Here is a 16,559-nt window from a genome sequence, read left to right on the forward strand (position 1 = left end):
TCTGCCGTGTATTTTTGGCTCTATCCATCCTGTTTGACAGGTTTACGGCCTTTTTCCACTCAGCAGTAGAAAACACACTGTTAAACACACCATAACATGCACTGTGTTTTTCTTCTTTGGTGTGTTTACTCAATCCTAGCTCTGCTCTTTGGAGGTTACATGCCGTGTAAAAACAAAATATAAGGTGAAATCAGGGAGATGAATCCACCTGACAGAAATTTTGAAAAATTGAGGAAATTGTAGTAAAGTTAGAAATCATCCATCACTCAGTTTTATTAACTGCTTATCTAACTGAGGGTCACAGGAGGGCTGGAGCCTACCCACAGACAGGCTGGCGGTTTGTCAAAGGGGGGGTCAAAATGCTTTTTTAAGTTACCTCATGGATCAGTTTAATCAATCGGAAGCTTCCACTGACTTATTTTTTGCTACGTAGCCACATGGAGGAATTTTACAGGGGATTTGTTAAGCTTTTTCTTATTTTTTTTAACTATTTCTCTAGTTGTCTCGTCCCCTTCAGCCTCAGTTCTGTTAGGAAGCCAGTTCTGAGAACAGAAGCAGACTTGGTCTTGGTCTTGATGGGGACGACAGAGGCAGCTGTAGTGTGTAATCTTGGTAGACATCAACAAAGCCTTTATCCTGCATTAAACTGTTGCTCAGCACCCTGTAATATTTGGTCAGTATGACTGCTCTAAATCTGATGAAGAATAGCAGTAATCCTTAAGTCTTGACTGCACACCAAAGATGACTGATGTCATTTCCCAAGGATCCAGAGTTCAGTCAGAGTTCAGCAGCATTTCTAGAAACACCAACACAAATAATGATATTGAGGAAAAAAAACAAACCCTAAAGCACATGTTAGTATTCAAGTAAAGCCAAATAAGTTTAATCTGAACAAACAAATATGATTCTGAATCATCCTTTAAAATTCCCAGTCTCATTCAGATCCCTTTTAAGCACTTATTTTATTTGATAAAAAGTTTAAGCGCAGTCCAAATGCTGTGTACGCGTACTGTGTAATGTGTTCTGACTTTGCTCATGTGGCTTTGTTGTGTAATGACCGGTCAACATGTTTTCACTGACCTCGTAATGCTCTGAGCTCATCACGTTAACATCCAGACCCCTGCTGATGTGTTTTTCTCTGCTGTGGCTCCCACCGCCTCAGCCCGAGCTTGTTGTTTTTAAAGCCGTGTGGGGGCGGATGCACGTCACTGCAAAATCCCCCTAATATCGCTTCACAGAGGTAGACTCATAAACCAGTGAGGAGTGGGTTTAAAAGAATTAATTAGGAGCAGTGATTCATTCTACATTTCAGATTCCCAAATAACTGGTGCTAAAAAAAACTGTTTACTGTTTCCGATGTATTGATGGCACTGCAGCATGTGCAAAAAGGCAGATCGCAGGTTGTGGCATATAACCCTGAAAGAGGTAAAATGCTGGTAATACTGTAAGATCTAGAAAGTGCTGTTCCTGAAAAAGGTTCAACAAACTATGAGATTATTCCATCAAACTCTGAGCTGAGTTAGTTCAGTCAACCCCGAGTATGAGCTGAGCGTGCGTGATTCACTCTGGCAATGGATAAAAAAAAAAGAGGGGAGTCTCCATTTTAATCCAGCCGACCAACATCAGTGGATGTCCATGTGGACTGTGATATTTATGTTATGTTATAATTTAATTAGACTGGACCTCTCTGTCATCAGTAAAACATATGACCCTTTTATATTGTCTGTAATCACCATGTATCCAACTTCAGTGGGAATCATTAGACGGAGCCCGAATCCTAATTTTATATTTGACAGAAACTGAGAATAAAAATATGGAGAAACAGGTCAGATACAGTTTAGTTATGGACCTGAAATATGCGTTAGAAGCTCTGTTCGACATCATTTAATAGCCATGTTTCAATGTGTGGACACTTTTTCATATGAAGTGCAGTCAGAATGCAGTTACACTGTCTGCAGCCTGCTTTGTGGTTATAAAAATGCAAGGTACAAAAAGAACTCCTGCTTAACTGGGATTTCAGTGTTTGTACAAAAGTAAACTTTTGCAAATGAATGTGCTTTGATACTTTATGGACAATGAGATAAAACAGAGTGTCAGTCAGCCGCTGCAACAGCAGCAGGATGGGCGGAGCCAGAGAGAAACAGTCTGTTACCCCGGTAACTGAACCAAAGTTTAACTTTGACGCTGAACTTTAGAAAAGAGAAACGGACCAAAATCTACAGCTGAATTAACACTAACAAAGACGGGAAAAATGGCAATGGAGAAAACTACAAGCACAGAACGCCACATTCAGAGCAACCTTCAAAATAAAACAGGAAACACATGGAAACGAGACAACAGCAGGGTCAGTGGCTCGTGTTTATTACTGTATCGAAATGTTCACGCAGATCCAGCTGCAGAACATTCAGGCTTGAGTCAGAGCAGACGCTGTGCTGGATTGCTCCGGGTCAGTGTAATACGACAGGCCGTCCGTATCAACACGCAAACAGAATGAAAATTTGTAGAGGAAGGGTTAAGGGGTCAGAATGACCATTTTTGGGAGAGGAATGCAGGAGTAATAGGAAAGGGATTCAAGACACAAAGGAAGAGGAAAACTAAGGAGCCATGGATAATTACATCTGCAGTGGGTACAATATATGTCCATTTTTTATTTTATATTTATTTTTCCTTTTTGTTATAGTTTTTATTATTGATCAACCATCAATATGTTGCAGTTTCTTGTGTTTCTTATTGTAGGTTTCCTCCCTCTTTTTTGCAGAATTACCTTGAAAGAGGATAACGAAGGTTTTGAATTTGCCGTTCCACAAAACTGGAGCATGAAATGAATTGACGGCAGTCTGGGTAGACTTGGCAAATTACTGAAATCCTAGAAAGCCTGTATGAGGTGACTGAGAGGGAAAACGGGGGAGGAAGAAAAAAAATGAAGCCTTGTGTAAGGATTGAACTGCCCAGGGGAGGAAATACCCAGTTTAGTGTGTGTGTGTGTGTGTGTGTGTGTGTGTGTGTGTGTGTGTGTGTGTGTGTGTGTGTGTGTGTGTGTGTGTGTGTGTGTGTGTGTGTGTGTGTGTGTGTACAGATATTTGGATTTGGGAGGCATGTTAGTTTTGGCCAGCGGGGTCTCTCAGCTGTAACAGTAGGCTACACATCTCCTTATGAAGACAACGCGACCATGTGTGTTACATTTTCTATATATCAGCCTTCACCCTCCTTTTTTTTTTTTTAAAGTAATGCATTCATTCACTTCTTCTCTTGTGTCCATGTGCCTGTGTGTCTGTCTCAGGAGAGATTCTCAACCTCCCTATAAAGTTTTGGAAAAGAAAAAGACAGGATGCTAAATGTTAAAATGAAGTAGCGATAAAATCAAAACAGACAGGAGGTGAAATTAGTGGTCAAAGTTAGGGAGGTGTGGCCACTTGACTGGCACATGCCCCAGCTTCACCAATTCAGACCTTGAAAATGGGCCTGTTGGCTGTTTGGAGCGTTTTAATTATATTATCTGACAAGTTATTTGTGTGGTGCTGTAAGCACGGCCGGAGATACACAAAGAGTATGTTTGCATCAGACGTGTTAGGATATCAAAGATAATACATAAACACACACATATTATGTTGCCACAGTATATGGGTCCATATTCTGATTTGGCACAGGTTCCTGCCAGATCCCCTTCCTGACACAGTCCTCCCATTTATCCAGGCTTGGATAGTCGGATAAATGTGTTATCCTCCAAACCATTGTTTCCATGGCTTTATGTGATTGTCTTTGTGGATTCCCTTCTTCTCTTTTAATTACAGTTAAGACCATTGTTTGTTATTTCAGATGCTATTCTTTCTGTTAGTATTTGTGTGTCTGTAGTCCCACATGGGATATCTGGTCACCCTAAACACATCCCCTCCAAGATGTTTATGTTTAGATTTTGATATTTGACACTTTAATATTTTATCTGTCTGTTACTTAACATTATTTAAAGGTACAGCTGAGTATTTCCCAGCTGCTGTTAAACAGCTTGAATCTCTCAAGCTCCAAGAATATTCAGTGTTCACTTTGGTCTTCTGGATGTAGTTCTTGTCCAGAAACGTATATTTTTGGTCCTTGTTGTGTTTGCAGACAAAGTGAGAACTCAGTGTTTTGCTGACTGCTTGAGGTTTCATTTCAAAATATTTTAAAATATCCTTTTTGCCGAATGATTTCTTCGACCTTGACAAGATTTCCACATCATTGCACAGCAGTGGTTTCTGCTATGGCTCTATAAAAAGGTCAGTGTTTGAGCGGGCGAATACTATCGACCCTCGAAAATGTTATCTGATAACTTTATTCAAAAGAAAACATCATTGTGGGGCCCAAAATGCTAATTTTAATGCCTCAAAATGCAGATTTGAGACACCAATCAGTGACGTGATATGAGAGAAAGTGTCTCAGTTTAAGCACCGCGCACAAAGCTTTCCGCTCCTTCTTTGCTACACATAAACATCCGCTTGCAGTTTTAGTCTCTGGCTGCCCAGTCACAGCCACATAGATGCCTACGGCTAACCATAACATTTTCAAACAGATGTTGCTTTTCCTCATGCGTGTCCGTCTCCACTTTGCACGTGCTGGGGTTCTGTTTTTTGGACAGCTATGGTATGTGCCTGCCCCAGAGTGTGCCAAAGGAACTAGAGTTTATTGTTAGATTGTAAGGGAAGCCCAACTGGCATTGCTATATTTTTTTAAATCATATATCTATTGTTACAGTGGTGGATCCTCATAGTAAATGTGGTCAAAGTTTCATATAATGAGGTCAAACTCTGTACAAGTAATTCCTGTGGCCCAAAAGCTGCATACTGCACGCTCTAATAGGTCTGTTTCAGAGGCTTTTCCTGCTCTTCGGTCTGTTTGAGGTCACAGAGAGCTAAAGAACTAACATGGCCATCTCACACACACACACAGCTCTGACTGGGAGCACAGAAGCCCCACCCGCCTGATCAGAAGAAAATGGCTTGAAGTGAAGCAGAAGCTAAAACAGCTGATTTCAGACTTTGTGTGAACTGCCAGAACCATTCAAATAATAATTAAGATTATTCTGAACTGACTGTCATGAAATGAACGTTCTAGATCCCCTATGAAATGTAAAATATATGTCCTTACTTAGTTGCTTGTACTTAATCTGTCAATAAAAGTCTTTGTCAGCGTTAGCCCCCGGTGCAAGTTACCATACTTGGTGTAAGTCTGTGGTGTTAAACCTGTTTTAACTGTAAGGTAAGCACTGTGGGTCGCAGCCTACAGAAAGAGGCTTTGTGAGCTGGCTGTCTGGCCTGCGGATGGAGTGGTGGGGGAGGGATGGATGGATGGAGCGAGTTCAGGGGGAGGTTGGCCACAGGGCGTCAGTTGTGGAATTCCAGGAATGGAAGTTGAACTGGATTTCAGATTTTGCATTTGGACGGGGAGTCGACTGCAGAGGTGATAGACCTGAGGCTGAGGGAGAGCACAGAGATCACGTGTACGTGAGCGCCAGGGCCGGACGCGATGAAGCGGCAATAGCAGTGCTCGTATTGTGCCTGAATACAAAGAGAGTAGCAAGGCGTTACTCTTATCCCGTCCTAAGTGAGCTGTACAGGATGTGACACACACACGCCCAGGTTGGGTTCATCCTATATATAACATCATGAAGCAAACACACACTTACTCGAATGCTCTGATACGCAGCAGTTAATGTGTTTAAGCCTTTGTATACACTGTTAAGTGGTGTGTGCGTAAAAGTCCATGTGCGTGTCGACTCCAGCTGTAGCCTACAGTATACATGGCCTGTAATTAACATGGCGTGCTCAGCCAGATGCTATATCTGTCATTGAGAGAGGCACATGTGGTCGGTCGTTTGTGGTACAGCAGAGGATCTATATAGGGAAGAGAAAGACTGTGCATTTGTGTGTGTGATACGCATTGACCTTTATTCGTGTCTGCTCTTCATCGCAATGTGCTTTTTCCTGTAGTAAAAGTAATCCTTAAAAGTAATGCTTCTGAGGTTCACAGGGACAGCAGCAGTAGGTGAAGAAAAGTTTGCAGCATCTGTGTTATTGTTGGATTCATCACAGTTTGTCAGTTTTATCAGGACAAAATAGATCTTCAAAAACCAGATGTGCAAAAGCTCTACCTCAACTGTCCAAATACTGAGTTGAATACACCCACAGCCTTTTTCCATATGTGGAAACGCAGTGACATAATCCTATAAATTCTTCTTCCTAGAATCCGCTTCTGTGAAATGTTGTTCAAATGTCAGGTGGAACAGCGGTTGTGTAAAAGGCCTCGCTTCCACTTTGGTCCAGAAAACGTTGCGCGGTGGAAACAGTGTGGGTGTCTGGCAGGGTGTGGCTTCCCGGCTTTGGCCTGAGCTTGGTCCACTTCTTCTGGTCTCTACAAGTGAACAGAAGCTGGGAAAACTGGAGCTCAGCCATGCCTGTCTCCAGGCTAAAAACAGATGTCGCTCTTCACAGCGGTTTCCATCAAGTTTGGATATGGCAGCTACTAATTTAAGTGCTAATTTGTCGATTTCTACGGAGTAACATAAGACAAGGAGCTATTCACAGCGCATAGCTGATGTGACACACGAGTGTGTGAGCTGGCTGCAAATAGAATGATACTTTATTAGACTTTTAAAGGAAGAAATCATTTTTGATTAACATAAAAGCAACTGATACATTTTCCTCAAAAAATATAAAAATTTTAATAATTGTAAAACATATTTTTTAAGCGAGTGATGGAGACATCTAAGTCCTTCAAGAAAACTTACATTGCAATCCATACAGTATTAGAAGGATGTTCAGCACACAGAAACCCCGTTCATTGTTCCTGTGAACAGATAAAATTGCCTCAACTTTACCCCACAAAAAATGTTTTTTGCATGTTCCCACTGTGTCTGTGTGGGTTTTCTCCAGGTCCTCTAGTTTCCTCCCACATGGAGTTAGTGGGGTTGGTGATAATACATTTCCCGTAGGTGTGAATGTGAGTGGGAATGGTTGTCTCTCTGTGTTAGCCCTGTGACAGACTGGTGGCCTGTCCAGGGTTTACCCCACCTCCTGCCCTATGGTTGCCGTGCAACCTTAAATTCGATAAGCAGAAGATAATGGATGGAAAGTGATGCCAGTCCATTCTCTTTGTTATTATTAATAAAAAGGAGCAGTGGTGTACATGTACTATACACCACATGTTAATTACAGATTAATTTTTTTAAATGCATTTTGTACATATGTGGACATGTCGAGGAATATTTTTGCCATGGTGGTTGCTACGCAGACAGTTTCCATCTATAATCCTGCATATTTTCCTGCTCTAAGCTTCTGAGGTTGGAGAGTTTCCTCAGAAGACAGTGGTTCCTACGCTGCTTCCGGCACTCTGAGCTGAGGAATTTCAGAGGAATGTTGTTCATCAAGTCATCCCTCTGTCTCGCTGCTCATTCCCACAGGTTTTTTTTAAATCTCATGTCTGTGTGTGTGTGTGTGCGTGTGTTTAATCCGTGTGACCTTTTGCTGTTGTTTTAGCACACTCCTGCTAGCTTCCACATGTAGTGCTGTGATCTTAGCACACAAAGGGCTACTTGTAACATTGGCACCTCATCACCATTATGTAATGGTTAAAGGCGCTATATGCAGCACTTCTACAGCCATGAAAAGACTTTATAACAATGTTGTAAACAAATTAATCCATCCCTAGCCTCCCAGTTACAAGTTCATGAATGAATGAATGAATGAATGAATTGAAATTTATTTCAGTCAACAACAACAGATTATAATTTTACATAAAAGTACTCAAACAGAAACCGAAAAAGGAATAGGGTGAAGCCTTATGGCTTATACTTATCCTATCCCTTACCCCCATAGAAATAATCAAATCCTTAACCAAGAAAATAAATAACATTGATAAATAAGTTGTATAACAGTTTGAAAAGAAATCAATGATAAATCAACACAAAATTTTTTTTAACAAACCAAATTTCTATAACCTTGTATAATACTAATTTTTAAAATCTTCCTGAAGAATGACAAAGAAAAACACATCTTCAGTTCATCATTAAGTCCATTCCATAATTTCACTCCCAAAACTGACACACATCTATACTTAACATTGGTTCTCACTTTAGGCATTTCAAACTTATAAGACCCCCTTAAATCATATTTTCCATCTCTTAGTTGAAACATACTTAAAATACAAATTGGAACATTCTTTTTCATCACACGATATATCATTTCTAAAGTTTTAGAATATATAATGTCCATGAATTTTAACATAGATGATCCTACAAAAAACTGGTTGGTGGACTCCCTATATCCAACTTTATTTATTATTCTAATAGCTCTTTTTTGCAATTTAAATATTGAATCCAAATATGTTTTGTATGTGTTCCCCCAAATTTCTGCACAGTAGGTCATATAAGGCAAACAAAGGGAAGTATACAATAAATAAAGGCAGTTCTTATTCAAAAAATCTCTTGTTTTATAAAGAATAGAAATAGACTTGGATAATTTTCGTTTCACATGTTTTATGTGGGGCTTCCAACAAAGTTTATCATCAATAATTACTCCTAAAAATTTTGTCTCATATACTCTTTCAATTTCAACATTATTTAAATTCAATTTTACTTTAATATTACTTTTACTACCCCCAAATAACATAAATTTTGTTTTACTTTCATTCAATGATAGTTTATTAATTACAAACCATCTATTTAACTTCATGAGTTCTGTTTCCACTGTTTTCAGTAATTTCTTTATGTCTTTTCCAGAGCAAAATAAGTTTGTATCATCAGCAAACATCACATATTTTAAAGTATCACTGGCTGTACAAATATCATTTATATAAAGTGAAAATAACTTGGGTCCCAAAACAGATCCTTGCGGAACTCCACAAGTTACTTTTCTAAGTTTAGATTTCATGTTATTATTACTCACATATTGGAACCTATTATTCAAGTAACTATTTAACCAAAATTGTACAACACCTCTTAAACCATACCTTTCACACTTCCGTAAAAGTAAAGAATGATCTATCGTATCAAAGGCTTTACGTTAATCAATGAACACACCTATTCCAAACTGTTTTTCATCCACAGCCGTTGCAATATTTTCAATAAATTCCATCACAGCTAGAGATGTTGAGCGATTTCTTCTGAACGCATACTGATGATCATTCAATAAATCATATTTATCAATAAAAGAATCTAGTTTGTTTGCAAATAGTTTTTCAAGAATCTTTGAAAACTGAGGCAGTAAAGATACCGGTCTATAGTTTGACACAATCTGTTTATCACCAGTTTTATATAGTGGGATCACTTTGGCAATTATCATTTTATCTGGAAAAATTCCAGTTTGAAATGATTTGTTACAAATATACAGTGGGGCAAAAAAGTATTTAGTCAGCCACCGATTGTGCAAGTTCCCCCACCTAAAATGATGACAGAGGTCAGTAATTTGCACCAGAGGTACACTTCAACTGTGAGAGACAGAATGTGAAAAAAAAATCCATGAATCCACATGGTAGGATTTGTAAAGAATTTATTCGTAAATCAGGGTGGAAAATAAGTATTTGGTCACCTCAAACAAGGAAAATCTCTGGCTCTCACAGACCTGTAACGTCTTCTGTAAGAAGCTTTTCTGTCCCCCACTCGTTACCTGTATGAATGGCACCTGTTTGAACTGATCATCTGTATAAAAGACACCTGTCCACAGCCTCAAACAGTCAGACTCCAAACTCCGCCATGGCCAAGACCAAAGAGCTTTCGAAGGACACCAGGAAAAGTATTGTAGACCTGCACCAGACTGGGAAGAGTGAATCTACAATAGGCAAGCAGCTTGGTGTGAAAAAATCAACTGTGGGAGCAATCATCAGAAAATGGAAGACATACAAGACCACTGATAATCTCCCTCGATCTGGGGCTCCACGCAAGATCTCATCCCGTGGGGTCAAAATGATCATGAGAACGGTGAGCAAAGATCCCAGAACCACACGGGGGGACCTGGTGAATGACCTGCAGAGAGCTGGGACCAAAGTAACAAAGGTCACCATCAGTAACACACTACAACGGCAGGGAATCAAATCCCGCAGTGCCAGACGTGTTCCGCTGCTGAAGCCAGTGCATGTCCAGGCCCGTCTGAAGTTTGCCAGAGAGCACATGGATGATACAGCAGAGGATTGGGAGAATGTCATGTGGTCAGATGAAACCAAAGTAGAACTTTTTGGTATAAACTCAACTCGTCGTGTTTGGAGGAAGAAGAATACTGAGTTGCATCCCAAGAACACCATACCTACTGTGAAGCATGGGGGTGGAAACATCATGCTATGGGGCTGTTTTTCTGCCAAGGGGACAGGACGACTGATCCGTGTTAAGGACAGAATGAATGGGGCCATGTATCGTGAGATTTTGAGCCAAAACCTCCTTCCATCAGTGAGAACTTTGAAGATGAAACGAGGCTGGGTCTTCCAACATGACAATGATCCAAAACACACCGCCCGGGCAACAAAGGAGTGGCTCCGTAAGAAGCATTTGAAAGTCCTGGAGTGGCCTAGCCAGTCTCCAGACCTCAACCCCATAGAAGATCTGTGGCGGGAGTTGAAAGTCCGTGTTGCTCGGCGACAGCCCCAAAACATCACTGCTCTCGAGAAGATCTGCATGGAGGAATGGGCCAAAATACCAGCTACTGTGTGTGCAAACCTGGTAAAGACCTATAGTAAACGTTTGACCTCTGTTATTGCCAACAAAGGTTATGTTACAAAGTATTGAGTTGTATTTTTGTTATTGACCAAATACTTATTTTCCACCCTGATTTACCAATAAATTCTTTACAAATCCTACCATGTGGATTCATGGATTTTTTTTTTTTCACATTCTGTCTCTCACAGTTGAAGTGTACCTCTGGTGCAAATTACTGACCTCTGTCATCATTTTAGGTGGGGGAACTTGCACAATCGGTGGCTGACTAAATACTTTTTTGCCCCACTGTATGTTAACGGCTGAAGGACACTATGAAGAACTTCTTAAATTAGCGACATGTCAAGGTCGTCACAATCCGTGGATTTTTTACTCTTGAATTTACTCACCACTTCTACAATGTCACTCTCACAGACTCCACCAAGAAACATTGAGTTACATTTACAAGAAGTAGAATCTACTTCATCATTTCCTCCTGGTACAGAAATCTCTTTTGCCAAGTTGGGACCTACATTAACAAAGTAATCATTAAATTCATTAAGTATGCTCTCAGTATTCTCAATCACTACATTACCTCTTGTTACAATACGTGTTGGAGAACATGTATTATGTTGATTTTTTATTATCCTATTTAATACACTCCAGGTAGCCTTAATATTACTTTTATGTTTTTGAAGCAGCTGTTCATAATATCTTTTCTTTTCGTATCGCATAATAGATGTTAATTTATTTCGATATTTCTTATATTTGTCTTCATTTTCCTTTGTTCTATGTGTCAAAAAAATCCTGTATAACCTATTTTTATTTTTACGGGCTCTTTCCAGACCTTGTGTAAACCATGGTTTTTTCTTTTTATAATTTTTAGAAAACTTTTTAATTGGACAATGGCTGTCATAGATTGACAAAAATATATCCAAAAACGCATTGTATGCATCATTAGTGTCTTCCACATAAACTTTTTGCCAGTCATAATTTTCTAAGTCTGTTTTAAAAGCCGCAATTTGTTCTGGTGTTTTTATTCTACCACTGTAATCCATTTGCTTTTCCTCTTGAAAATGAAGTTGATTGTTCATTTCAAACACTGAAAAGACAGGCAAGTGATCACTTACATCTGTGACTAACAGTCCACTATGTATCTTGCCGTTTATCTTATTGACAAAAATATTGTCGATCAAAGTGGCACTATCCATCGTTATTCTGCTCGGCTTTAGAATCAACGGATGGAATCCAAAACTAAGCATTGTATCAATAAATTCTGAAGTCTTATTATGGTCGTTTGCCTTCAATAGATCAATGTTAAAATCACCACAAAAAAAAGTCACCTTCTCCTTGTGTTTTTCCAATATTACAGAAATTTCTTTAGTAAACCTATCTATACAGGATGCAGGTGTACGATAAATGCAGCTAACTAATATGTTTTTCGAGCTTTCAACCTGAATTTCAATGGTTAAACATTCCATCAAGTTATCAATCACAGCAGTCATATTGTTAACAACTTTACATTTAAGATGTGAAAAAACAAACATAGCAACACCTCCTCCTCTTCTATTCTTCCTATTTTGCCAAAACATTTCATAGCCCTCTAGTCCATCTTGCAATTCTTCGTCGTCATTCAACCATGTTTCTGAAATTGCTACCACTGCAAACTTATTTTGGAATTGATCAAGATACGCTTTGATTTTAGAAAAATTACTGTAAAGACTCCGACTGTTAAAGTGGATTAATGAAAAACCTTTTATCTTGGGATCCAACTCTTCCCCATTATAATATTCACATGTCATATCAACATTCTGATAGAGGTGGATATCTGGATCAATACTATTGTCCAACTCATAAAATTTATAATCATGAGATCCAAAATATTCCATTCTTTGCCTTTTTTTGTTCACACATTCACATGCATAGTTATTTTTCTCACACTTATCAGATATTGTTCATATCACAGTCAGCAACACAATTCTTTTCTACATTGAACTCTATTTTGTTTAAATCTCTCAAGATCTGCAATGTCTCTGACAACAATTACTTTAGCTTGTTCTGGTGTCCCATTAAGTCTTATGAATACCTTACAGTTCCTGGTCCAGGTATCTTGGATGTGCCTTTCCTTCTTCAATAGTCTTGCCTGTCGTGCAATTTCAGCATTTCTCTTGGTGAGATGCTCATTCACATATACGCCGGTTCCCTTTAACTTCTTTCCCATCTTTAACAGTTCAACTTTATATTTCCTGTTCACAAATCGTAGTATGATAGTTGGCATCTTGGTATGTTTTTGTGGAATAGTATGACATGCAGCTATGTTTTTGCTATCCAAAAGAATATCTTTGTCTTTGAAAAACTGAATAACTTGCTGCTCAAGCAAATCCTTTTCAGCTCTTGGTGCATCTTCCCCCTCCTTGTCACCTGCTGTACTCCGTGCATAGGTGTAGTGATTTGTCTTCAGTCCAGAAATAATCACATCTTCCATTCTTGTATACTGCTCCAAATCTTCAACTCTTTTTTCCAGCTCTTCAATCTTCTTGTCTTTTTCCTTAATCACAATCTTCAGTTGTCTTACTTCTTCAATTAAGTCCAATAGTCCTGCTTGCTGTTTCACCACCTTACTCAATTCCTCTGACATGAAGTTAAGAGACTTCTTAACTTCTTCAATATCTTCTGTTAGCCTCTTAGTTGTCATGTTTCTTGATCACCAATTTAAATTCTTAGAAGACAAAATTAATTCCAGGCTCCAGGTAATCCAATAAGCCAGGTGTTACTTGTAGAGCACATGTGATGAAAGAAAGGGACCCTAAACTTCAAAGTTTGTGGAAATACTCACACAAAATGAAGCAAAACTTCTTTGTGAAGATACAAGTCTTAACCAATCTTTTGGATGTTAAGTTCTTTTCGTGATGTTTGTTGGATTGCTAAGAGTAACAAACACAGTTTTCCCAATCAGCAGCCATCTTGGTTTCAGCGTGCACTGAATGACACCTTATCTTCATCACGAGGAAGATAAATAAACTAGCATTGTAGGTTGCTTAACATCTCAGTAGTTTGTGTTAAAAATGGCTGCAAATGAATGTGAATCTATCTGAACATAGCATTCCTTCGAATAACAGAACCCAGCTGAATCGCATCTGCTCCTTTCTAGCGTGGCAGCGTTATCTTGAGTGGAGTTCTCGTTAGGCATGCAAGACTTTCTTTGTCTTTATTTGGTGCTGTTGTGTTTGGCTTCAGGCTCGAGTGGAGTGGATATTTCATCTCCATGCATTTGCAAACATTTGCAGTCTGGATCACTGAAAGGAAACTGATTACTAATTTTAGATCAGACGGGGTTACTGTATGTTTATGTGGTCCTTGTGTGAACATGTAACAAGACTAGTAAGATATTAGGATTTATTTATTTTTAAAGTCCAGTTAAAATAAACTTTTGCTTTTCCAGATTCAACAACTGGAGACGCAGGTGATCGATGCGGAGAAACGGGCGTTCACAGCTCAGCAGCAGGTGAGGACCAGAAACACAAGTTTGTTTGTCTTTCCTTTCGACGTGTCGGAATGCGATTATGTGAGTACATGTGTGATGATTCCAGGTGCAGTGGATGGAGGAGAAGCTCAAAGCAGCAGATGGTCAGTCTGGAGACTCAGAGGTGCGTCTGTTTCAGCGGTGCCAGGAGCTGCAGGCGTTAGTGCAGGAGAAGGAGGATGTAATCGCACAGCTGGAGCAGCAGCTGGAGGAGCAGGTAAGAAAAAGCACACGCATAAAGAATTTCAACAGATGCGATGCCAGTGGAGTAATTCATAATCCCCTTTTTTTAAATTTAATACCACGTTTATCTCTATGAACACCATCTTTAACCTCCTTACTGTTCACTTATGTTTCCCTGCCCTTGTTCTCTGTTTCGCTTCGTCTAAATCTGCCCTTCTTATTCCAAAATATATTCACCCAGAGAGACAGACGGCTCATTTTTACTTCTTCCAACAGAAACAGCTCCGCCTTCAAGATGCCAAGGCGGTGGAAGAGAAGGCAGCTAAGATCAAAGAGTGGGTGATGCTGAAGTTGTCAGAGGTAAATCTGTGTGTGCGTCAGCTGTAAAGGCTCCTAAAACACAGATAAGAAAGACACGGAAATCTGGAAGATAAGTTAAAGTATTTAATGTGGTTGCTGGTTTATCTGAGAACATGTTTGTGCTTCAGTTTGAGGTAGAGAATGCAGCATTAAGAGAAACCAACAAACAACAGGAGGCTCAGATTTTGGAGCTTCAAAAACAAATACAAGGTATAAGCTTTTGGAACTTTGTTGGAACATGTTAACATGCAAGTTATTTATGCAGGTTAAAACTCCTAAATGCCTGCTACTAGCAAATACAGATTTATCAATGCTAATACATTGTAAGCACACGCTGCAGTATGCGCATGACTGTTTGCTGCTTTTGCAGCCTTTGAGCAGAAGTGCAAGGGTGGAGCTGGAGCCCTGTGTAGGCCAGGTGAAGCCCAGCGTCTTAGCAGCCTGACGTTCGGCTGCTTTCAGGTGAGAGGGAAGAACCCGCAGGTCCTGACTGGACCAGCGCCGTCCCAGAAGACCCTGAGCACACAGGGGGAGACAGACGCCAGGGACAAAACGGGTAAGTCCCCACACAGTCACGCAGCTATGGATAATGAAAACAGCATCTGTGAGTGGTTAGATGGGACTCTGGGGCAGAGCTGGACACAGGATGGTAACTATCTGAGTGAGGTCATAGTCATGCTGTATTAAGGAAAGTATTTGCCACTGGAGTATTTTATGGGCTATTTGGAGACTTTTAATAATAATAATAATAATGTGTGATAGTTATATAACATAATAACATCACTGATAGTTAGAGTAAGAATGTGAAGAAACAATATAGTTAAACTGTGAGATACTAAGATTCTTCAGTCATAATTGTGCAGATCTATTTAATGTGGTGCTGGAATTGTATTAACATTGTTTGCCAAACTGGTTTTAGTGTGTTAGAAAGCCAACACTCACTAATTAGCTATAAACACACAGCATAGCAGAGGCTGATGAGAACAAGAATTGGTTCTCCTAGTGTTTGGTCATAAACCAAGTATTGTAGAGGAAGAGCTGAAAGCTTTAGTCAAAACAAAGCATTTACTAGATGGTGTTCCTGGGCACAAAGGTCCAGAAAAACACCCTGAAGAGGGGCTAAAAGTGGGTTGAAGAGCTGGAGTTAATGTACTGCTGCTCAGTGATCAGTGATGTGTGTCAGGTGGGTCAGAACGGAACCTGGAGGGAAGCCACAGGAAAGGCATTCACACATAGGGGAGGATTTACTAACTGGGGGGAGTTTGTGTGATGCCGCAATTGCAGATTTGCACGAATGGGGTTGGAAAGTTCTGCAGGTGATCTACAAAAAATGGTCTAACTTACAGACAAAGATACAGCCAGTACATTACAATAATAACCAGACTTCTAACAAGCTGCTGTGGTGCAGAGCATTAGTAAATCTGGCCCGTGAACACACTTATTATTGCAGACCTCATTAAATATGTATTTAGATTCACTTTCAGATCCCGCAAGTCAGCCATAATATAAAATGCGGTCAATAAAAATACTTTTTAAAGCGCCTTGCAGTGTTTTTGAGTTTTACATTGAAATGTCTGTCAAAATGTAGTTAATGAGACTCCAGAAGATCAGAAGTGTCTTAAGATTAATATCTGAGTCTTTCAATATATAATACTCACTTTAACTAATACACAGCATTACAGGGCAAACAGGAAAAGGATGAGTCAGGATCTGACAGTAAATGATTATTCCTGTGCTTTTTACACACTGCACTGGTCAGATGCAACACAGATGTCAGGTTTGCATGGTGAATGCTGCCTCCACCCGAGCTGTCAGATGTATTTCTGTTTGTAACATTAGCAC

At 39.7% G+C, this 16,559-nt stretch overlaps 1 protein-coding gene across 8 annotated transcripts in view; it reads left to right on the top strand.

The window, feature by feature from the left end:
* plekhh2 (pleckstrin homology domain containing, family H (with MyTH4 domain) member 2) overlaps positions 1 to 16,559 on the top strand; it is a 42,063-nt gene that overhangs the window by 7,924 nt on the left and 17,580 nt on the right. For 6 of the 8 annotated variants that reach the window (XM_026190297.1, XM_026190301.1, XM_026190302.1 and 3 more), the window contains 5 exons: positions 14,094 to 14,156; positions 14,242 to 14,391; positions 14,634 to 14,717; positions 14,846 to 14,927; positions 15,088 to 15,273. In XM_026190297.1, coding sequence (XP_026046082.1) covers positions 14,094 to 14,156; positions 14,242 to 14,391; positions 14,634 to 14,717; positions 14,846 to 14,927; positions 15,088 to 15,273 — 565 coding nt within the window. Of the gene's footprint in view, positions 1 to 12,552; positions 13,402 to 13,848; positions 13,992 to 14,093; positions 14,157 to 14,241; positions 14,392 to 14,633; positions 14,718 to 14,845; positions 14,928 to 15,087; positions 15,274 to 16,559 lie in introns of those variants that run through there. The other 2 variants (XM_026190303.1, XM_026190304.1) reach the window with 2 other exon arrangements.

This window comes from Astatotilapia calliptera, chromosome 13, assembly GCF_900246225.1.
Source record: "Astatotilapia calliptera chromosome 13, fAstCal1.2, whole genome shotgun sequence".
Classification (NCBI taxonomy): Eukaryota; Metazoa; Chordata; class Actinopteri; order Cichliformes; family Cichlidae; genus Astatotilapia; species Astatotilapia calliptera.